General features: G+C 43.8%; 1 protein-coding gene across 1 annotated transcript in view; it reads left to right on the forward strand.

Annotated features, from left to right (window-relative positions):
* The window catches only part of LOC140462783 (piezo-type mechanosensitive ion channel component 2-like), a 423,249-nt gene that overhangs the window by 356,252 nt on the left and 42,116 nt on the right, over window positions 1-24,881 (forward strand). Inside the window, exons 57-61 of the mRNA XM_072556051.1 lie at window positions 3,310-3,490; window positions 5,700-5,832; window positions 17,343-17,490; window positions 21,497-21,711; window positions 22,520-22,678. Of these exons, the coding sequence (XP_072412152.1) occupies window positions 3,310-3,490; window positions 5,700-5,832; window positions 17,343-17,490; window positions 21,497-21,711; window positions 22,520-22,678 (836 nt within the window). The remainder of the gene's footprint in view (window positions 1-3,309; window positions 3,491-5,699; window positions 5,833-17,342; window positions 17,491-21,496; window positions 21,712-22,519; window positions 22,679-24,881) is intronic.

Consider the following 24,881-nt stretch of genomic DNA (forward strand, 5'->3'; position numbering starts at 1 on the left):
CTGGATAAGGGAGTTCTGTCTGCCGGGTTCTGGATAGGGGAGTTCTGTCTGCTGGGTTCTGGATAGGGGAGTTCTGTCTGCTTGGTTCTGTATAGGGGAGCTTTGTCTGCTGCATTCTGGATAGGGGAGTTCTGTCTGCTGGGTTCTGGATAGGGGAGTTCTGTCTGCTGGGTTCTGTATAGGGGAGCTTTGTCTGCTGCATTCTGGATAGGGGAGTACCATCTGCTGGGTTCTGGATAGGGGAGTTTTGTCTGCTGGGTTCTGGATAGGGGAGCTCTGTCTGCCGGGTTCTGGATAGGGGAGTTCTGTCTGCTGGGTTCTGGATAGGGGAGTTCTGTCTGCTGGGTTCTGGATAAGGAGTTCTGTCTGCCGGGTTCTGGATAGGGGAGTTCTGTCTGCCGGGTTCTGGATAGGGGAGTTCTGTCTGCTGGGTTCTGGATAGGGCCATCAGCCAGAGAGGGGAGGGTGGGAGGGGAAAGCTTTGGTAGAAGGTGATAGGAGGGCGTCGGAAGCTTTGGGGGAAACAGTAATATGGAGTGCAGTGGTTCACCACCACCTTTCCCATGGCAATTAGGAATGGGCAATAATTGCTGATCTGGTCAGTGACACCCATATCTCGTAAGTGAATTTTAAAAGTGAGGTTTATAGTGGGCTCTGGGGGAGAAGGAGGCTGCAAGATGTATGTGGGCCATGAAAGAGTTTGCAAAGAGAGAAAACAGGAAGTGCAGGGGTATGGAGCGAGTGAGTGGACAGCAGCTCTTCCTGTAGTTCATGGGAGATCAGTCAATGAGAGCCCAGAGTGAGGTGGGGACAATCAGCAGGCCAGAAACAAGGACAGCCATCATTTTAGGGTAAGGGGCAGGAAATTCCAAGGGGATTTGGGAAAAATCGTATTCACTCAGGGGGTGGTGGGAATCTGGAATGCATTGCCTGGGTGCTTAGTGGAGATCAGAAACCTTCCAACCTTTAAAAGCTATTCGGATGAGCATTTAAGTATGCTAACATTCCGGGATATGGGACAAATGCAGAAAATTAGGATTCATGTGTCTTTAGTGGTAGTTATGTCAGTGCAGAGTCTTTCGGCCAAAGAGCCTTTTCTGCGCTGTATGAATCAATGAAACCATTTCAAACCTGTTAATGAAGGAATACTCAGCTCACCAGCGGAGAATTTCAAATTACTGAGGTAATTCCCTCCTTGCAGATGCATGTGGAGTGTCTAGTTTAGAGCTGCACATCTTGGGCGGCACGGTGGCACAGTGGTTAGCACTGCTGCCTCACAGCGCCAGAGACCTGGGTTCAATTCCTGCCTCAGGCGACTGACTGTGTAGAGTTTGCACGTTCTCCCCGTGTCTGCGTGGGTTTCCTCCGGGTGCTCCGGTTTCCTCCCACAGTCCAAAAATGTGCAGGTCAGGTAAATTGGCCATGCTAAATTGCCCCTAGTGTTAGGTAAGGGGTAAATGTAGGGGTATGGGTGGGTTGCGCTTCGGCGGGGCGGTGTGGACTTGTTGGGCCGAAGGGCCTGTTTCCACACTGTAAGTAATCTAATCTAATCTAATCTTCAGCTGTGACAATATTTAGTAAAAATGAAATGGATAGAAATTATATTAAAAATATAATGACTATGAATTGTTAAGTATAAATCTGGGATTTGGATCTGAGATGCCATAAATAGGGTTGGACCTTAAATGATCCAGCTTTGCTTATGTGTAATGTAATCATATAGCTGTGACCTCACCAGGCTGCAAAAGGTGTTCCAGGCTGATGGCTTCTTGTGTGTAGAAGTGTATCTGCGTTTCAGTTATTTTGAAAAAAAATTCTTCTCCCTGTTATCGCATACCAATTTAAATACTGTGGTGTCTAGAACATTAATGTTTAGCCTTTGTGTTCTGGCTGGAAGTTTAATGGAGAGTTGATAATTGATTGTGATATTGATGATTAATGCTAATTCCATTTGTATATGAGTCCAGATAGCCCACTGGTTGTCATGACCCTAATAGGAAGAGAGTGTTGGAAATTAAATCTCACTATACCACACGTCATCACAAACCATCCCTCTCATTAAATTGGCAATGCCTGACGGTGACCACTGTCTAACATTCACACCAGGTTTAATCAATAAACAAGAAAGCAAAAATGTATTTATTGTAACACGCTCATCCTTTAACAGGTGGCTAAAACAGATTGTTAATTATCAAAATGTAACATCAAACTAACTCATCTTTAAATCCAAACACTCACCCATTCATTCATAAATTGGATGAACAAGAAGGAAGACACAGTGAGTTTGCAGGAGTATCTTGGTGGGAACTATGGGTAAAAAAGAACAAAGTCTGTGGATTTAGAGTCCAAATTACAGGAAGAAATGGGATGACTCTCCCACAGTTCTTTTTTTTTGGTTTTTGATAACAGCATCATGTTGTCAGCTGTGACAATCCTTAACTTGGTGGCCAGTCAGTTAGTCCTGAGTCTTGCGCTTGAGTTAGGATCCCTTTATTTCAGAATCTTTGGGCATTATTCATTTTCCATTGACAGAGGGAAAGAGAGAGACCTGGCTTGTTTGTGGACTTTTGGAGGTCAGCCCCCTGCCCTCTTTTCTCAGTTCTCTGCCAAATCTGCAGCATAAAGTTGACCCAAAAGCTGTTGCTGGGCAGTTTTTAAAATCAAAGAACTTTCTGCCCGTGTGTCCCATGAAAGTACCAAATCCAACTAATGAATGAACACAACTCAACCCCACATTTCCTTCGAGTTGTTAAAACTGAGATTCCAAACAGCAATTTTCGAGCTTATATTTCCAAATAAAATGTCTGTAGTCCTTATAAATCAACACAAATACAGAAGACATTGTGACAGCATCACTTAATGAAGGGCTTAGTGAAAATGAGAAAGGAGCTCTCGTAAAAGAAACACTTGACTCTTGAAGTACAGCCAAAGAAGTTCCAGTTAACAAGGGAAATTCAGATCTTACATTGCAAGATATAATCCTGAAGTACATTTTTTAAGCATTGAACATAGAAAATAGAAACATAGAAAAAATACAGCGCAGTACAGGCCCTTTGGCCCTCGATGTTGCGCCAATCCAAGCCCACCTAACCTACACTAGCCCACTATCCTCCATATGTCTATCCAATGCCCTTTTAAATGCCCATAAAGAGGGAGAGTCCACCACTGCTACTGGCAGGGCATTTCTTGAACTCACAACTCGCTGAGTAAAGAATCTACCCCTAACATCTGTCCTATACCTACCACCCCTTAATTTGAAGCTATGCCCCTAAAGCACTTAATTAACATATTTTCCACATTCTGTGACAGTGCCATGGTTTGTGGGATTCCCATGATGCAGTGAAGGAGCAGCATTTTGAGAAGATGCAGAAACAAAGGAACCATCAGAACCTGGGAGAGACACAGGAGGGCAATGAGAGCATGCAAACAGTGAGCTTGCAGGACACTGAACAGGGCCCAGACAGGAAAAACAGTTCCAGGCAATCATCAGGTAAGACAGTGAGTGTGGGGAAAAGAAGGGAAGAATCAAACCAAGGAAGCTATGAGTATTCAGGTTAATGCTTAGCACAAAATGACAACTCACCCAGCCAAATAAAAAGCACATGCACACTGAAACAAACATGGAAAACCTGGGCAAAAACACATGCAAAGACATGCGCACATGGAAACATACACTCACGTGGAAATACGGAAACACATGCAAGGAAAACACCCATGGAAACAGGCGTGCACATACAAACACACATGCATAGAAGCATGCTCTGCATGGAAACATGCATGCACATGGAAGCACACATGAAAACACTCAGACGCACGGAAGCACACACATGCACGGAAACATACTCATATGCATGAATAGAAGCATGTGCGGAAACATTCTCATGTGTGAAAATATGCATGTACCAAAACATGCACAATCATGGATGCATACATGGAAGCACATTCACACAAACGCTCACCTGTGAAAACAAACACAGGAAAACACACAATGAAACATACACACACAGAAGCACATGAATGGAAACGCCCACACACATGGAAACATTCACGTGTGGAAATATTCACACCGAGAAACACGCACAGAAACGCACACACATAGAAACTCACTCACAGAAACACATTTGCACAAAGATGTGCACACATAGCGAAAAACACACAGGGGGAAACACGTGCACACACTTATCCAGGTGCTCTAGCTTTATTCTGTGCCAAGGCACAGCTTGGTATTCCCTCAGTGTCTGAGCCAACACTCACGCTTCAACCAGCATCAATAACACAAATTCAATCACGATTTCAGTTATTGTATCAGTTACTGTTTCTGGGATCTTATGGTACCCTGTTGACAGTTGTGTTTTTTAATGATTGTGACTGCACTTGAAAAATACGAAGGTGTGTGTTTATTTAGAATAACTGAGAACAATTGGAGTTTTAAGACTGAGGTTAATATATTTTCTTGAGTAAGACTGAGAATAGAGCAAAAAGTATGGAAATGAGATTTGTAGCATCAAGTGGGTTTGGTTTTATAGAATGACAGCGCAGGCAGCTGAACAGCTTCTTTCTTTCCTTTGTGGAATAGGAAGGCATTGCACAAGATCTTCTATAATGAGAGGCTGAGTAAATTGGTTCCATAGTCTTTGGAAGAATGAGAGTTGGTCTTATGAAATTCACAAGATTTTGAATGGACTGGACTAGGATAAATAGTAAGTGGTTTCTGAAACATGGGACATAGGCTCAGGATAAGGATTGAGATAAGGAAAAATGTACTCCCTCATAGGCCTGTGAATCTTTCGAGCTCTTTAACCCCAGAAGGGAGGGAGGATGGGTGGGTGAGACTGTGCTTGGGCGTGTATGTGTGTTTCCATGCGTGTGAGCATATTGGAAGATTCGTTGGGAGATCTACCTACATGGTGGTGAAGAAGGCATACAGGATGCTTGCCTTCATTAGCTAGGGCACAGAATACAGAAGCAACTTTGTGAAACATTGGTTGGGCCATAAATGGAATATGATGTGAAGTTCTGGTCATCACACTATTGGAAGGATGTGATAGCACTAGACAGGGTGCAGAGGAGGTTCACCAGGATATTGCCTGGGATGAAAAATCTCAGTTCTGAACAGAGACCAGATAGGGCTGGGTTTGTTTTCCTTGGAGCAGATGAGGCTGAGGGGCCAATCTGACTGAGATATACAGAATTATGAGAGGCATAGGCAGAGTGAATTGTGAGAATCTTTACCCCCACAGCAGACAGGTATAAGTTCAAGCTGTGGAGTAAGTGGTTGAGAGGAAATCTGAGGGAAGATGTTTTCGCGCAAAGGGTGGTAGAAATATATGTTGCCTGAGAGGTGGTGGAGGCAGGAACTCTCAGCATTTAAGAAGGATCTGAATGAGTACTTAAAATGCCAGGGCATGGAGTACAATGGACCATGTGCAGGTAAATGGGATTGTTGTAGGTTGGTGTTTGTTTGTCAACACAGATGTGCTGGGCCCGAGGACCTGTTTCTATGCTGTATGACTCTCTATGGCTCTGTGTTCTCTTGGGAAATATGAGGCAGAAAGTCTGGTTTGACCACATGGGGTGATGGACAGGCCTAACAGTCTTCTGATACGCCTATTCCTCACAGTTGTAGTGAGAGAACACTCAGAATATTAACTTATGGCTGTCTGTGTAATGCAGTTCATTCTACCTGCCTTTCTCCTCAGAAAGAGTAAAAGCTCCAAAGAGATCCAGAAAGAAGAAAAGGGAATCCCCAAAAGCGGGGAAACGATTCAGAGAAACTGTCAAGGAGCAGATCAGAGAAAAGGCACAGATGGCGAAAAGATACATCACTGTCATGTAAGAAACATTTTTCTGACATGAAGCAAAACTGAAGATACTCAGTGACATTTTGATCTCATGGGTATTATTATATATAACATCACAGCGCAGTACAGGCCCTTCAGCCCTCGATGTTGCACCGACCTGTGAAACTAATCTGAAGCCCATCTAACATAGACAATCCCATTCTCGTCCATATGCCTATCCAATGACCATTTAAATGCCCTTAAAGGTGGTGAGTCTATTGCTGTTGCAGACGGTGTGTTCCATGCAGCTGCCACTCTCTGAGGAAAGAAACTACCTCTGACATCTGTCTTATATATGTTATCCCTCAATTTAAAGTTATGTCCCCTCATGCTAGCCATCGCCATCTGAGCCACTGTCCAACCTTGTATGTCACAATGAAGTCACCTCTCGACCTTCTTCTCTCTAACGAAAACAGCCTCAAGTCCCTCAGCCTTTCCTCATAAGACCTTTCTTCCATACACGGCAACATCTGAGTAAAGCTCCTCTGAACCTTTTGCAAAGCTTCCACATCCTTCCTATAATGCGGTGACCAGAACTGTATGCAATCTGACAAGTGCGGCCACACCAGAGTTTTGTATAGTTGCAGCATGACCTCCATGGTTCCAAAACTCAATACCTCCACCAATAAAAATGAACACACCATATGCCTTCTTAACAACCCTATCAATCAGGATGGCAACTTTCAGGGATCTATGTACATGGACATCGAGATCTCTCTGCTCATCTACATTACCAAGAGTCTTTACCATTAGCTCAATAATCTGCATTCCTGTTACTCCTTCCAAAGTGAATCACCATACACTTTTCCACATTAAACTCCATTTGCCACGTCTCAGCCCAGCTCTGCAGCTTATCTATATCCTTCTGTAACCTACAACATCCTTCGGCACTATCCACAACTTGTGTGAACATTTGTAGCTCGGGTGTTTCTTGTTGTGGTTCTGCTCGCTGAGCTGGGAATTTGTGTTGCTGACGTTTCGTCCCCTGTCTAGGTGACATCCTCAGGTGCTTGGCAGCCTCCTGTGAAGCGCTTCTGTGATGTTTCCTCCGGCATTTGTAGTGGTTTGAATCTGTCACTTCCGGTTGTCAGTTCCAGCTGTCTGCTGTAGTGGTCGGTATATTGGGTCCAGGACGATGTCTTTGTTGATTGAATCTCATCCACAGATTCAATCAACAAAGACATCGTCCTGGACCCAATATACCGGCCACTGCAGCGGACAGCTGGAACTGACAACTGGAAGTGGCAGAGACAAACCACTATAAATGCCGGAGGAAACATCACAGAAGCGCTTCACAGGAGGCTGCCAAGCACTGAGGATGTCACCTAGACAGGGGACGAAACGTCTGCAACACAAATTCCCAGCTCGGCGAACAGAACCACAACAACTATCCACAACCCTACCAACTTTAGTGTCATGTGCAAATTTACTAACCCATCCTTCTATGCCCTTATCCAGGCCATTTATAAAAATGACAAAGAGCAGTGGTCCCAAAACAGATCCTTGTGGTACACCACTAGTAACTAAACTCCAGGATGAATATTTCCCATCAACCATCATCCTCTGTCATCTTTTAGCTAGCCAACTTGTGATCCAAATCGCTAAACCACCTTCAATTTCGAAACTCCATATTTTGTGCAATAGCCCACCGTGGGAACCTTATCAAATGCTTTACTGAAGTCCATATACACCACATCAACTGCTTTACCCTCATCCACCTGTTTTGTCACCTTCTCGAAAAACTCAATAAGGTTAGTGAGGCACGATCTGCCCTTCACAAAACTGTGTTGACTATCCCTAATCAAATTATCCCTTTCCCGATGATTATAAATCCTATCTCTTCTAACTTTTCCAACACTTTACCCACAATTGAAGTAAGGCTCACTGATCTATAATTACTAGGGATGTCTCTACTCTCCTTGAACAAGGGAGCAACATTTGCTATCCTATACCAAACTCCCCTTAATTTAAAGCTGTGTCCCCTAGTAACAGCTGACTCCATACGCGGAAAAAGGTTCTCACTGTCAACCCTATCTAAACCCCTAATCATCTTGTACACCTCTATCAAATCTCCCCTAAACCTTCTTTTCTCCAATGAGAACAATCCCAAGTGCCTCAGCCTTTCCTCATACGATCTTCCTACCATGCCAGGCAACATCCTGGTAAACCTCCTCTGCACCCGTTTCAGTGCCTCCACAGCCTTCCTATAGTATGGCGACCAAAACTGCACACAATACTCCAGATAAGGCTACACCAGAGTCTTATACAACTGCAACATGACCTCAGGACTCCGGAACTCAATTCCTCTACCAATAAAGCCCAGTACGCCATATGCCTTCTTGACAGCACTATTTACCTGGATGGCAACTTTCAGAGATCTGTGTACATGGACACCAAGATCCCTCTGCTCATCCACTCTACCAAGTGGCCTACCATTAGCCCAGTAATCCATCTTCTTGTTACTCCTACCAAAGTGAATGACTTCACACTTAGCTACATTGAACTCCATTTGCCACCTTTCTGCCCAGCTCTGCAACTTATCTATATCCCGCTGTAACCTGCCACATCCTTCTTCGCTGTCCACCACTCCACCGACTTTCATATCATCCGCAAACTTGCTCACCCAGCCTTCAAGCCCCTCCTCCAGGTCATTTATAAAAATGACAAACGGCAATGGCCAAAACAGATCCTTGTGGAACACCGCTAGTAACTGCACTCCAAGATGAACCTTTACCATCAACTACTACCCTCTGTCTCCTTCCAGCCAGCCAATTCCTAATCCAAACCTCTAATGCACCCTCAATGCCATACCTCCGTAATTTTTGCAGTAGCCTACCATGGGGTACCTTATCAAACGCCTTGCTAAAATCCATATACACCACATCTACTGCTTTACCCTCGTCCACTTCCTTGGTCACCTTCTCAAAGAACTCAGTAAGGTTTGTGAAGCATGACCTGCCCTTCACAAAACCATGCTGACTATCCTTGATCACATTATTCCTATCCAGATGTTCATAAATCCTATCCTTTACAATTCTCTCTAAGACTTTGCCCACAACAGAAGTGAGACTCACAGGCCTATAGTTACTAGGGCTGTCCCTACTCCCCTTCTTGAACAAGGGGACCACATTCGCTATCCTCTATCAGAGTAGCGGATCAGGAAGAATTGAAGGTGCTGGAGGTGGTGAGAGTGTTACAGAGAGGGGCAAAGGCCTGAACAACATTACAAAGCCAGTATGAATTGCAGCAGCTAGAGCTGTTTGCAAAGGTAGGGATGGACATATGTATTTTTCATTGATTCATTCACGGCCTGAGGATGTCACCGGTTGGACCTGCACATATTGCCCTCCTGCTAATTGCCCAGAGGCAGCTCAGAGTCAGCCATATTGCTGTGGGACTGGAGTCACATGTGAGTCAGACCAGGTAAGAATGTCATATATCCCTCCCTAAAGGACCTACGTGAACAAGTTGATTTTTTCCAGAAAATCACCAATGCTTATACAGAGGCCTCACTAATGTCCTGTACAGATACACCATGACATCCCAACTCCTACTCTCAATGCTCTGCCCAATGAAGGGTAACCCTCCCAAACGCCTGCTTTACCAACCTGTCTACCCGTGACGCTACTTTTAAAACACTGTGTACCTGAGTCCCAGGGTCACTGAAGTGATTGACAACACTACCCAGGGCCTGAACATTAATTGTACAAGTCCAGCCTGGTCTGCTTTACCACAATACAACATCTTGCATTTCTCCACCTGTTATTCTAGGATTTTTTAGATTAGATTAGATTAGATTACTTACAGTGTGGAAACAGGCCCTTCGGCCCAACAAGTCCACACCGCCCCGCCGAAGCGTAAACCCACCCATACCCCTACATCTACATCTACCCCTTACCTAATACTACGGGCAATTTAGCATGACCAATTCACCTGACCTGCACATCTTTGGACTGTGGGAGGAAACCGGAGCACCCGGAGGAAACCCACGCAGACACGGGGAGAACGTGCAAACTCCACACAGTCAGTCGCCTGAGGCGGGAATAGAACCCGGGTCTCTGGCGCTGTGAGGCAGCTGTGCTAACCACTGTGCCACCGTGCCGCCCAAAACCTCACTGGTCCAACAGTACTGTTGATTCCATTGTACTCTTCGATAACCCTCTTCACTGTCCACTTTATCACCAATTTCAGTGTCACTCACAAACTTGCTAACCATGACTCCTGTATTATCATCCAAACTGTTTATATAAATGATGCACAACAGTGACCCACCACCGAACCCTATAGCACAACCGTTGGTCACAGGCCTGCAGTTTGAGCAGTCACCCTCTATGAACATGCTCGGTCTCCTACAGTCAATCCTGTTTTGTATCTAGTTAGTGAGCGCTCCCTGGTTATGTCTGATCTAAACTTACTAACCAGTCTGCCATGCAGAACCTTGTCAAAGGCCTTGATAAAGTTCATGTGGACATCGTGTACGGCTCTGCTTTGACCTCTCACTTGACTACCTCCACACTCAGGTTTGAGGCATGATTTCCCGTGCACAAAGCCATGCTGATGATCATTAATCTGTCCTTACCTTTCCAAATGCACAATGATCGTTTCTCTCAGAATCTCCTCCAACAACTTACCCTGCCATCAGTCTCACTGGTCCGTAGTAGCTGTCAATGATACAAATATCTCTGGAAGGGGTCCTGTAATTTCCTCCCTCGCTTCTCACAAGGCGCTGGGATATATCTGACCATGTCCCAAGGTTTTATCTAACTTATTGCATTTTAAGACATCCAGTACCTCCTGTTCTCCAATGTGCACTCTTTTCAAGACATCACTATGTATTTCCCAAGTTTCCGAGCTTCCATGTCTTTCTCCGTAGTAAATCCGAACACAAAATATCGGTTCAGTATCTCACCCATCAGCAGTGATTCCACACAGACAGCCTCATTGATCTTTCAGGAGCCCTATTCTCTCCCGAGTTAAGTTTTAGCCCTTGTTGAAACTTGTCAAAATGCTTCTGAAATTTCAAATATCCCTCTACCGCAATTAGCCCCCCCCCTTATCTATTCTGCATTTATAGTCATACCAAAATATAGAATCCAACAGATTTAAAAATATTCCCCTTTTATAAATTCATACATCTCCCATTGTTTCTAAGCATCCAGTTATCATTTATTGTCATATCCTTTAAAACACATTCCAGCACGTTCCCGACTTACTGTCAGGCTAACACCGTTTGGTTCAGACTGACTGCAAAAAGGATTTTGGGAGTCCTTGTGTATCAATCTGAAAAAGGTAGCTTACAGGATCAGCAGGTCATAGAGAAGGCAAAGGGAATGGAGTCTAAATATAGGGAGGTCTTGCTAAAACGATGCAAGTTACAAGTCAGACCACACCTAGATTATATTGAACAGTATGAAACTTCTTTAGTAAACCATGGCTCCTTTGCTTGACCCCTTCCTCCCTGCCTGACAGAGACACATACTTATCAAGGACCCGCAGTAGCTGTTTCTTGAATAAGCTTCACATTTCAATTGGGCCCATTCCCTGCAATCTCTTCCCCATCCTACACATCCTAAATCTTGCCTAATCGTATCATAATTGACTTTCCCCCAGCTATAACTCTTGCCCTGTAGTATATACCTATCCCTTTCCATTGCTAACGTAAACATAACTGAATTGTGGTCACTATCACCAAAGTGCTCACCTATCTCCAAATCTAACACCTAGCTGGGTTCATTATCCAGTACTAAATCTGATGTGGCCTCGCCCCTTGTTGGCCTATCTACATATTATGTCAGGAAACTCTCCTGCACACATTGGACAAAAACTGTCTTATCTAAAGTACTTGAACTGTAGTATTCCCAGTCAACATTTGGAAAGTTAAAGTCCCCCATAACAACTACCCCATTACTCTCGCTCCTAGCCAGAATCATCTTTGCTATCCTTTCCTCTACATCTCTGGAACTATTTGGAGGCCTATAGAAAACTCCCAACAAGGCGACCTCTCCTTTCCTGTTTCTAACCTCAGCCCATATTACCTCAGTGGATGAGTCCTCAAATGTCCTTTCTGCGACCGCAATACTGTCTTTGACTAACAATGCCACACCTCCCCCTCTTTTACCACCTTCCCTGTTCTTACTGAAACATCTAAATCCTGGAACCTGCAACAACCATTCCTGTCCCTGCTTTATCCATGTCTCTGAAATGGCCACAACATCGAAGTTCCAGGTACCAACCAATGCTGCAAGTTCACCCACCTTAGTCCGGATGCTCCTGATGTTGAACTAGACACACTTCAAACCAACTTCATGCTTGCGGGTGCCCTCTTCCAACCCTGAAACCTTATTTTGGACCTCCCTACTCTCAACCTCCTGTATATTCAAACTACAATTTAGGTTCCCATCCCCCTGCTGAATTAGATTGAACCCACTGAAGTGCTTTCATAAATTTCCCCCCCCTCCCCCCAGGATATCGGTACCCCTCTGGTTCAGATGAAGACTATCCTGTTTGTAGAGGTCCCACCTATCCCAGAATGAGCCCCAATTATCCAGGAATCCAAAACCCTCCTTCCTGCACCATCCCTGCTTGTGTTCAACTCCTCTCTCTCCCTGTTCATCGCCTTGTTTGCACATGACACGGTCAACAAGCCAGAGACAACAACTCTGTTTGTTCTAGCTCTTAAGCTTCCACCCTAGCTCCCTGAATTTCTGCCTTAGATCCTCATCTCTCATCCTACCTATGTCGTTGGTGCCTATGTGGACCACAATCTGGGGGCTGCTCCCCCTCCCCCTCAAGGATCCCGAAAACACGATCAGAGACATCACTAACCCTGGCACCTGGGAGGCAACACACCAACCGTGAGTCTCTCTCATTCCCACAGAACCTCCTATCTGTCCCCCTAACTATGGAGTCCCCAATGACTAATGCTCTGCTCCTCTTCCCCCTTCCCTTCTGAGCAACAGGGACAGACTCTGAACCAGAGACCTGTGCCCCATTGCTTACCCCTGGTAATTCTAATCCCCCACAACAGTATCCAAAACAGTGTCCTTGTTGTTAAGGGGAATGACGACAAGGGGTCCCTGCACTGTCTGCTGGTTCCCTTTCTGTCCCCTGACTGTAACTCATCTGCCTTTTTCTTGTACCCGAGGTGTACTACCTCCCTGTAACTCCTCTCAATAACCCCCTCCGCCTCCCGAATGATCCAAAGTTCATCCAGCTCCAGTTCCCCAATGCGGTTTTCGAGGAGCTGGAGTTGGGTGCAATTCCCGCAGATGCAGTCAGCAGAGACACTAGTGGTGACCCTTACCTCCCACATTCTGCAGGAGGAACATTGAACTGCCCTAACCTCCATTCCCACTATTCTAAATTCCCAACGAGTCTACTGAAAAACTATTTAAAATGACTAGTCACCTTACCAATCTGGCATACAGAACCTTTCTCTTGGTTAGAGGTGGAGGAGGACGGGTGGGAGACACTACCCGAGTTGTAAAGCAACCACCCACATATAAAGCCTCACTTATCCAACAGTCCGGTGTCTGCTCCTGCTCAGTGTGTGCTCCACCTATACACGAGACAAGCTTTTATCCTTTAGGTTTACCTTCCCATCAGGCCTCTGGTCCTCGCTGTCGCTCACCCTCCCTAAAGGCACCCTCCCTAAAGGCACCCTCCCTAAAGGCAACTGCTGCCAAAACAATGAAGACCACTGAACACCGGGTAGTGGGCTTTCTGTTACATCATTACCAAAAAACACTTGAGCAACATGGAGTTGGATTTCAATGAAGTATTTCATTGTATTTGTCTATGGTATTTACCTCGGTTTGAGCCAGTCCGTTATTTTACAACAGCTACAATTTATTTGCAGTATGTTTATAAACAAGACGTCTCTTTATCGGGGGAGGGGGAAGTGGGTAACATGCCCTTGGAAGTAATTTAGTAAATGATGGTGATGGAGCAACAGGCCAACGAGAGGTGGAGGGGGATGACGGAGGAGGATTGAGAATGTTTGGATGAGAGAGACATACCAGTGCAGTTGTGCAGGAGGGAGATTAACGAAGTGATGTCAGGGCACAGAGAAGGAATCATGTTATGAAGACAATTAATTATATTTAAAATTATTAATCAGCCTGTATCTCCTGTCCTTCCTTGAGAGTAAGGAAGGAGGCAGAAGATTTCGGGGCAGGAAGGAGTGTGGATTCAGGGTCACAACCAGATCAGCCTTGATCTTATTGAGTGGGCGGAGCAGGTTGGATGAGCTGAGCTTAATCCTACTCGTTGTTCATATTAGATTAGATTCCCTACAGTGTGGAAACAGGCTCTTTGGCCCAACCAGTCCACACCGACCCTCCGAAGAATAACCCACCCAGACCCATTTCCCTCTGACTGATGCACCTAACACTATGGGCAATTTTAGCATGGCCAATTCACCTGACCTGCACATCTTTGGATTGTGGGAGGAAACTGGAGCACCCGGAGGAAACCCACACAGACACAGGGAGAACGTGCAAACTCCACACAGACCGTTGCCCAAGGCAGGAATTGAACCTGGGACCCTGGTGCTGTGAGGCAGCAGTGCTAACCACTGAGCTGCCCCCATAAGCTCATCTGTAGATCACCTTAAAGTCATCAAAAACAAATGCAACTAGAAAGTGCAAAGTATTGGCAAGATTGAGTTGCAGAGATTGCTGTAGTAAAGAACCATTACATTAAGAAAGGCATAATTGTGGCAAGACTTGGCTCATAGTTGCAAAAATAAAGAAAGTTTTGAACCTGAATTTTCAAAGTGATTACTAATGTGACTGAATTAAACAGCATTCTGAGCAACATGGTTTTATAGATCAATAAAAACAGGTTAAAATTGAGAATCCTGGGTGACTGATTGATGGATGCATAAAAGTAAATCAGATCATTTTCACAGGTAATTTTAAAAAGCTTGCTGTTTGTAAGATGAGTAGAAACATGAGAGTTTAGAATTTGGGCCGTTCTGAGCTCCTGAAAAAGATTAATGGAAATTAGAAGGTGAGAGGTGAGTCTTAATTTCACAGTAAGTTACAGATTCGCTGTAAATCCTCACAGAGCTGCATGTGTTCCCAGAAGAGGCAGATATTTTTATTCACTCCTGGGATGTGAGCATCATTTGCTGGCCAGCATTTATTGCCCAGCCCTAGTTGCCCTTGAGAAGGTGATGGTGAACGGTCTTCTGGAACCGTTGTAATCCCCATAATATAGGTTGACCCACAATACCTTTCGGGAGGGAATTCTAGGATTTTGACAGTGAAGGAATACTGATATATTTTCAAATTAGGATGGTCAGTAACTTAGAGGGGAACATGTAGGGGTGGTGCTCCCCTGTATCTGCCTCTTTGTCTTTCGAGATGAAATGTTTGTGCATTTGGAAGGTGCTATCTAAGGATCTTTGGTGAATTTATCCATTGCATCTTGTAGCTGGTACACACTGATGCTACTGAGCATTGGTGGTGGAAGAAATAAAAGTTTGTGGATGTAGTGCCAATCAGGTGGGTTGCTTTGTCCTGGATGGTGTCGAGTTTCTTGAGTGTTGCTGGAGCTGTACCCATCCAGGCAAGTGGGGAGTATTCCATCCCACTCCTGACACGTGCCTTGTAGATGGTGGGCAGGCTTTGAGGAGTCAGCAGGTGAGTTACTTTGCTGCAGTGCTCCTAGACTCTGACCTGCTCTTGCAGTGTTTATGTGGTGAGTCCAGTTGAGATTCTGGACAATGGGAACCCTTCAAGATATTGACAGTTGGGGATTTGGTGATGGTAATGCCATTTAAATCACGGTGTGAAAAAGATTGGTGCGTTCTGGAAGAAGCCAGTGTGGTACAGGACAATATCATGAGCTGTCCTTTAATTTGAGGATGATTCTACATCAAGTTGTTAGTTTCTATCAAAGATCCTTATGTAACTGAACAGGTGATTCTTGACCCACAGGTGCTTGGGCCCATGGGACAGGATGTTGCACAAGGTGGTGAGATCCAGACAGCAGATTTAGGTAGATAGGAAGAGGAGCAGGTTGTTGATCTTGCCAAGTCAGCTCAACCGTTCAATTATATCAAGTTGGATCATTTCCTCGGTGCCACTGAGGACACTGGTCTCCAGAAACCTGTCCATCTCTGTCTTGAACCTGTTCAAAATCTGCGTTACCACAGCCTCTGGCTAGAGAATTCCAAAGATCAAAGAAGAAAATTGTCCTCATCTCAGTCATAATCCATTATCCTGAGATTATGTCCCCTGGGGGCAAGTGAGTCCTTCTCTCGATAAGGAGACAAAAACTGTATGCAGTATTCCAGGTGGGGTCTCAGCAGGCTAGACACAACTGCAGAAAGAAATGTTCATATCCAGACTCAAGTGAGTACCAGCACTATATTTGCCTTTCTAATTGCCTGCTGCATCTGCATGAGAGCTATTCATAAATTGTGAACAAGGACACCAACGTGTCTTCATATTTACTCATTATATTCTAGCCCAGTCCTTTAAACCTTCCTTCAAATCTGCTTGATACCTCTTTTCAGCCCCCTCACAAAATCATTCCCACCTGGCTTGGTTGCATTAGCTAATTTGGAAATACTATATTTGCTCCCCACATCACAATAATTTCTATCGATTGTGAACAGTTGTTGACCCAGCCCCCGCTAACAGCTTGTATTTAATCCTATTTTCTGCTTCCTGTCCATTAACCAATTCTCAATCCATACTGATGTATTTCTCTCAATCCCTTACGCTGTTGGTTTATTGAATCTGATGGGATCTTATAAAAAGCTTTCAGAAAATTCAAATTCCCCACAACCACTGGTTCTCCTTCACCTATAATAAAGGTAACATTCTCAAATATCTCCAGTAGATTTTGTCAATGTGTTTCCTCTTTCATAAATTCATGCTGACTGTGCTCGTTTTACTATTTTTTTAAAAGTCTCATCAAAACAGGCTTTGTAATCGATTCCAACATTTTTCATAATACTGATGTCAAACTAACAGTTCTGAGTTTTCCATTCTTCCTCTCCCTCCTTCGTTAAGCAGTGAGGGTTATATTTGCTAACTTCCAGTCTGCAGGAATTTTTCCAGACTCTGTAGATTTCTGAAAGATAATTACCAATGTATCCACTATCTCTCAACCCACCTCCTCCCACGCTCTGGGAAGCAGCTGATCTGGTCCACTGGGTTTATCAATCATCAATCCAGTTCATCCTTCAAGTTTCCAATGATCCAGTTTCCCTCTTTGGACATTACTCTGCCTGATCATTACAATGTTTTCACTCAAAATTGGACAGTTTACCCCCATTTTGAGCAATTGGTTGTGAGCTCCTCCTCGTCATTAATGTTGAGACCTTCATGATTTTTTCTGTGGTTTTAGCCAGAATTGGAGCCATGAATTTAAGGTAATTTTTGGTCTTTGCACATCGTAATGGTGCAAATGAGGTGGACATGAATGTATCTCTGTTCATTTATGTAAAACATTTATTGCATTGTCTTGTTTCCTTGTGTCCTACAGAGCTCTTCAAATCTACCTGCCCATTAAAGAATTCTTCTACAACATCATCCATCCTGAATATAATGCAGTGTGTGATGTCTACGCATTAATGTTTCTCATTGACGTCATTAACTTCATCATCACCATTTTTGGATATTGGGCATTTGGAGTAAGTGTAGGACTCTGCAATTAGAGTTTATTGGTTCAGGTTTGAACTGCAGCCACAGAGGGGCAGCATTGATGTATTTGGAATGCATTTTAGCATATTCCAGGGATGGGACCATGGCATCCAAACCAGCCAAGGTCCAAAGTGACCTTTAATTCAAAGACATTTCAGTCCTTCTAACAAATGAACTGCTCCTTCTCATCACCTTGATGATGAAAAATGAACAGATGATAATAACTGAACCAGAAAAACCAGTCTTTGCCCTGACCTTGGCTCCAGTTGCTTATGGTTATTTATTCTTCTCCAATGTTGGTAATAGACGTGATGGATAAATGATTGGTTCATTCAATCATGGTGGCTGGTGTTGAATATTACAAGAATAAGAAAACAACTAAATAACATTTAAAGAAAATAATTAAAACAATTTTGTACTCAGAAATAGTGATGTCTTACTGCAGGCATACTGCACGTTTGTAAGACCACACGGGACAATTGTGGGTAGCTTTGGTCTCCCTACCTGAGAAAGGATACACTTACCACAGAGAGATGACAGCAGAAATTCACTAGATTCACTTGAGATGGCAAGACTGTCCTATGAGGAGAGATTGAATGAGCCTGTATTTACTGGAATTTAAAAGGCTGTGAGGGGATCGGATTGAAACATATAAAATTCTAACAGGATTCAGCTGCGGGGAGCATATTTTCCATGGTTGGAGAGTTTAAAATCAGGGTACAGGGCAAGTCATTTAGGATTGACATGGGAAAAGATTTCTTCACTCAGTACTAGAACATCACTTGGAAAGCAATAACAAGATTGGATGAAGTCAGCATGGATTTACGAAAGGGAAATCTTGCTTGACCAATCTACTGGAATTCTTTGAAGATGTAGGATAAGAGGGAGCCAGTGTTTGTGGCTTATGTGAACTTTCAGAAGACTTTCAGTAAAGTTTCACGCAAAACATTAGTGTGTAGAATTAAAGTGCATGGGATTGGGGGTGGTGTGCTGACACGGATAGAAAACAGAGTAGGAATCAATTAGTCTTTTTCTGAATGGTAGGCAGTGTTCAGTGGGGTGCTGTAGGGACCAGTGCTAGGACCCCAGCTACTTACAATATAGATTAATGGTTTAGATGAGGGAGCTAAATGTAATATCTCCAAGTATGCAGATGACACAAAGCTGGAGGTGGTGGGGGGAGGAGAGGCTGAGTTGTGAGGAGGATGCAGAGGTGCTTCAGATTTGGACATGTTGACTGAGTGAGCAGATGCAGTATAATGAGGTTAAATGTGAGGTTATCCACTTTGATAGCAAGAACTCGAAGGTAAATTATTACCTGAATGGTGATCGATTGGGAAGGGTTGGGGGGGGGAAGTGGAATGAGACATTGTACACCAGACACTGAAAGTAAGCATGCAGGTGGAGCAGGAGGTGAAGAAGGTGAATGGTATGTTGGCCTTCTTAGTGAAAGGATTTGAGTATAGGAGCAGGGTTGTCTTACTGCAGTTATATGAAGCTTTGCATATTGTGTGCAGGTTTGGTCTCCTTATCTGAGGAAGGATGTTCTGGTGATGGAGGGTGAGCAGCAAAGGTTTACCAGACTACTTCATGGGATGATAGGACTGACATACAAAGAGAGACTGGATTGATTCGGACTATATTCACCGGACATTAGAAGAATGGGGTGGGGCATCTCATAGAAATCTATCAAATTTTTCAAAACGTTTAGAAAGGTTAAATGCAAGAAGGATGTTCCCAAGATAAGATTAGATTACTTACAGTGTGGAAACAGGCCCTTCGGCCCAACAAGTCCACACCGCCCCGCCGAAGCGCAACCCACCCATACCCCTACATCTACCCCTTACCTACACTACGGGCAATTTAGGATGGCCAATTCACCTGACCTGCACATCTTTGGACTGTGGGAGGAAACCAGAGCACCCAGAGGAAACCTACGCAGACATGGGGAGAACATGCAAACTCCACACAGTCAGTCACCTGAGGCGGGAATTGAACCCGGGTCTCTGGCGCTGCGAAGCAACAGTGCTAACCACTGTGCCACCGTGCCACCCATGATCAAGATGTCCAGAATCATGGTCATAATCTAATGATGTAAGGTAGGCCATTTCAGATCGAGATGAGGAGAAATCTCTTCACCCAGAGAGTGGGAAGCCTGTGGAATTCTCTGCCCCAGAAAACAGATGGGGCCAAAACAATGAATGTTTTCAAGGAGGAGTTTGATATAGTTCTTAGGGCTGAAGGGATGGAAGAGTACGGCAGAAAGTAGGAACAAGTTGGACAATCATAATGCATGGTGATTGGCCTACACCTTCTCCAGTTTATTCATGAACCCTCAGTGCTCAGGCACCAGTGCCCTTCTTATTAACAACTACAACTAGTGAATACTCCAGCTGATAATCTAATTTTGTGCTGTCTGCAGAACAGGATGATTGAAACAATTGTTATTACAGTGTCTATCATGAGTGATAAAGCATTTGACACTGGAACCACGGCGCAAGTATCCTCAGGACCTGATGATCTATATCCAAGGGATTCAAACAAAGTGGCTGTAAAGATATTGGAGACATTTGTGGAAATATTCTAGAACTCTTTGGATTCTGGGGAAGTTCCAGCAGATCAGAAAACTCTTCTGTGACCAAGGGAGGGTGATAGAAGGCGGGAAAGTTAGCCTGACATCTGTCATTGAAAAGTGCTAAAGTCTATTATTACAGACAAACTCGCAAGACGTTTCAACAGAGTCAATATGGCTTTGAGTAATGGAAATCATATTTGACAAATTTGTTATATTTATTTGAGGATAAATCAAGCAAAATTGATTAAAGAGCAAGCAGTAGATTTAGTATATTTGATAAAATGCCACGTTAAAGGTTATTTTACAAGAAACGAGCTCATGGTAGATGGTAATGTATTAGCATAGACTGAGGATTGGTTAACACACAGAAGAGTCAGGATTTTAGGTCTTTTTCAGGCTAGAAAAATGTAACTAGAAGAGTGACATAAGGATCGATCCTGGGACCTCAATTGGCTATTATGTTTATTAACCACTTCTGAGGAGGGAGCACAGTGTCATATATCCAAATTGGTTGACAGTACAAAAATAGGTGAAATTGCACATTGTGATGAGGACGTAAGGAATCTGCAAAGGGATATAGATTGGTTGAGGGGGCAAAAGCTTAACAAATAGAGTTTAATGTAGGAAAATGTGAGGTCTCATACTTTTGATAGGAAGAATCAAAAGGCAGACAGTATTTAAATGGAGACATCCAAAAAAAGCACAGCGCAAAGTGGTCTGGGTGTTCCTTTGTAATCAACACAAGTAGTTAACATGCAGGTACAGCAAGGAATTATGGCAGTAAGTGGAATTTTTGGTCTTTATTGCCAGTGGGTTTGGAGTTTAGAAAAAAAGAAGTCTTGTGACAACACTACAAGGTGTTGGAGAGGCCACACCTGATGTTCCCATATTTACAAAGAATATACTGGCAATGGAGGCTGTTCAAAAGAGATTCACAAGGCTGATTCCTCAGATAAAGGGGCTGACCAAAGGCTAAATAGGTTAGGCCTTTATTCATTAGAGTTTGGGAGAAGGGAGGTAGATCTTATTGAACCATACATGATTCTGTGGAGGCTTGACAGGTAGATGTTAAGAAAATGTTTTCACAAGTGAGGGAATCTCGAACACGGGGAGATAGCTACTGAATAAGGGGATATTCATTTAAAACTGAGAAGTGAAGGAATTTCTTCTCCTGGAAGGTAGTGAATGTCTGGAATTCTCTATTCCAGTGCCTTGAGAAGGCTAGATCACTGAAAGGATTTGAAGAGAAGGGAGGTAAGTATTTGAAATATCAGGGTGTTAACAGCTATGATGAGCTGTCACAAAAGAGGCTTGGATTGATCAGCCATGGTCTTGGTGGAAGGTGGGGTAGGTTTGAAGGGTCAAATGGCCTACTCCTCCTCCTGTTTCTTCTTACGTTGTGCCATGTTTTGCTTCCACAGAGACACACAGCTGTGGCTGACATCACAGAATCCCTCTCAGAGGATCAGGTGCCCCAAGTGTTCCTCGTGATGGTATTGGTTCAGTTTGCCACCATGGTGGTTGACCGTGCTCTCTACCTCAGGAAGACCGTCATGGGGAAGGTTGTCTTTCAGGTTGTCATGGTGCTTGGGATCCATTTCTGGATGTTCTTCATCCTCCCTGGGGTGACTGAAAGGTAATGTAGTCCATTACAAAACACTGACTCTCCTGTCTATGTTTAATGTAAGATTCCAGAAGGACTTATGTCCTACCAAGAATGGAATAATAAAAGGATTGTCATGAAATAGTCAGCCCTAAGCCACAGTACAAACTCTCAGCTAGGATGTGACCCAGGCAGCCTAAGTAGGGCCTGCATGGAAGTCATGAGCTGGAGGCTGTCTTACTGCAATAGACTGAAGGCCGAGGAGATGATCATCCATCTCCTGGTGGTCTGGGATTGTTCAGTACTGGGTGAAAGGCCCCTGCAGCAACCTCGTGATGATGTCATGGTGCTGCTCCTTATCTGATGTAAATAGCACAGTGTGGGTGAATTTAAAGAGATGGGAATAAGGAGAAAGATCTGGAGAGTTGCGCGAAGATCTGAAGTTTAACTGTGTGAATGTGAGAGACACTTGCAGAGAGGCATGTGCAGTAGCCTGACTAGCATTGGGTGGTAGAGTTTATGGAATCATCTAACAGTAAGTTTAGAGCCTGATACATTTCTAAATAGCATGTATTTTAGAATTTAGGTTGTTTATTCCATATTCAATGTTAAAAAGAATCCGAAAACTGAAGGCAGTTCTTGATCTTGCCTTCAGCCAACACTGATGAATGTGATATAACAAGAATCTAAAAGAGAAGTGATGTGATTTACAGAGATAACTACGTTTTGATTAACAAAAAAATTAATAACCTGGGAAAGGGGTTTTTTTGAGTGTATATGATATGTGATAACTCCTACCTGCTTTCTGTTTTCTAACAGTTGTTGTAATTTCTGACTGCAGGAGGTTTAACCAAAACCCAGTCGCTCAGCTTTGGTACTTTGTGAAATGCATTTACTTCGGTTTATCAGCATATCAGATCAAGTGTGGCTATCCCAACAGAGTGCTTGGCAACTTCTTAACCAAGAGCTACAACTACATCAACCTCTTCCTCTTTCAAGCGTAAGTAAAATTCTACACGGTGGTATAGATGCAGCAAGCAGGGAGGCAGGAGGGGCTGATTTTAGCTGGCACAAGAAACCATCTTAACCAAGCAAAGGCAGTATGTCAAAGCAAAGCAAACATGTGTTTGGGATAGATTGGTTAGTGAACTCAACCAGCCAACCAGAAATTGGGACTTTTTGTTTTAATAACTTATTCTTTCACAGGATGTGGGCATTGCCTACAGGCCAGCATAGAGTCATAGAGATCTATAGCACAGAAAAAAAGCTCTATAGCCCATTGTGTCCATGCCAGTGAAAGCCACCAAACCCCTTATTGATGGATAGAAGTTGGGATGACATGTTGCAGCTGCACAGAAATTGGTTAGGTCAGTTTTGGAATATTACATTCAGTTCTGGTCTCCCTGCCATAGGAAAGATGTTGTGAAATTTGAAAGGGTTCAGAAAAGGCAAGGATGTTGCCGAGATTGGAGTGTTTGAGCGAGAGGGAGAGGCTGGAAAGGTTGGGGCTGTTTTCCCTGGAGCATCGGAAGCTGAGGGGTGACCTTATAGAGGTTTGTAAAATCATGAGGGGCATGGATAGAATAAACAGACAAGGTCTTTTCCCCAGGGTTGGAGAGTCCAAAACTAGAGGGCATAAGTTTAAGGTGAGAGAGGAAAGATTTAAAAGGCATCTAAGGGGCAATCTTTTCACACAGAGGGTGGTGCATGTATGGAATGAGCAATCAGAGGAAGTGGTGGAGGCTGGTACAATTGCAACATTTAAAAGGCACCTGGATGTGTACATTAATAGAAAGGGCTTAGAGAGATATGGGCCAAATGCTAGCAAATCAGACTAGATTAATTTAGGATATCTGCTTGGCATGGACGAGTTGGACTGAAAGGTTTGTTTCCGTGTTGTACATCTCTAAGACTTGATGAACTATACCTAATCCCATTTGTTGGCATCATTTGACCTGAGTGACTCTTGGCCATGTCAGAGGGCAGTTAAGAATCAGCTACATTGCTGTAGGTCTGAAGTCACGTGTAGGCCAGACTGGGTAAGGACAGCAGATTTTTCTCCCTAAAGGATATTATTAATAGTTTCATAATCACCATTACTGAGATTAATTTTCAATTCCAGAATTATTCATTAAATTTAAATCCCATTAGCTTGTGACTTGAACACTAGTACTCAAGAAGAGAATCCAGGACATTAACCCTATTTCTCTCTGCGGCTAGACCTGCTGAGTTTCTCCAGCACTTCCTGCTTTAAGCCCCAGAGCTTTAGAGCAGGTCTCTGATTTACTACTCTAGTGACCTATCACCATTTGCATTCTGATAGCTTGGTTAATTATGGGCAGCTATCCAAATACCCCTTCGCTTTTACAAAAGGGACATCTTGTCACTGCTCAAGTTGATTTTTCCACGTGACCATTTATGACTCTTTCCTCAATATGACTGCGCCATCCTATGCAAAGGCATGAACTTGGCTATCAGTTCTGATTGGGTGCTTCTGCGTTGTTGTGTACCTTGGAGGACGCTTACCTGAAGATCAGAGGCTGAGTGTCCCTGACCGCTGCAGAGTTCCCCGACTGGGAGGGAGCATCCCTGTCTAGTGATTGTTGTGTGGTGTCCATTCATCTATTGTTGTAGTGTCTACATGGTCCTCAGGCTCGTGTTCTCCAAGGTTACCTTTGAGATGCACAACAAATCAGAATCACCAAGCAGAAATTGATGGCCACCTTCCGTACCCATGAAAACCAACCTGCTGATCTTTTCCAGCAGCCTCTGTTTTTGTTTCTTTATCCGTGACGGTGGCCTCAACCATGAGCTTGGATTCATGTCGCACTACATCTAACTCCACCATATTGTTCTGTATTTGTAAAATCTTCCTTGCTGTGCTGTTTTGACACCACCACCTTGATAACTTGTTCTGGCCTCTCGACCTTAATTAGTTTGTACAGTTTTGGATTACTTATTACTCTGGTTAGACCCTTGGCATGCAACTCTTATACTTACCATGCTATTCCAGCCATTTGATTTGTCTCCAGCACCATCTTATTTTTAATTTTTTTGTAATTATCTCTCTGCCTCAATTAATTGGATTATAGGTCAGCCTTTCACTTGCTAGCCAGCTGTCAACACTTGACTCATACTGTCTTGACACTTTTGGTCACCTGCAGAGATTTGCTATTCAGCCTGTCAACGATCCACTCACACCT

The sequence above is a fragment of the Chiloscyllium punctatum genome, chromosome 37, assembly GCF_047496795.1.
Source record: "Chiloscyllium punctatum isolate Juve2018m chromosome 37, sChiPun1.3, whole genome shotgun sequence".
Lineage (NCBI taxonomy): Eukaryota > Metazoa > Chordata > Chondrichthyes > Orectolobiformes > Hemiscylliidae > Chiloscyllium > Chiloscyllium punctatum.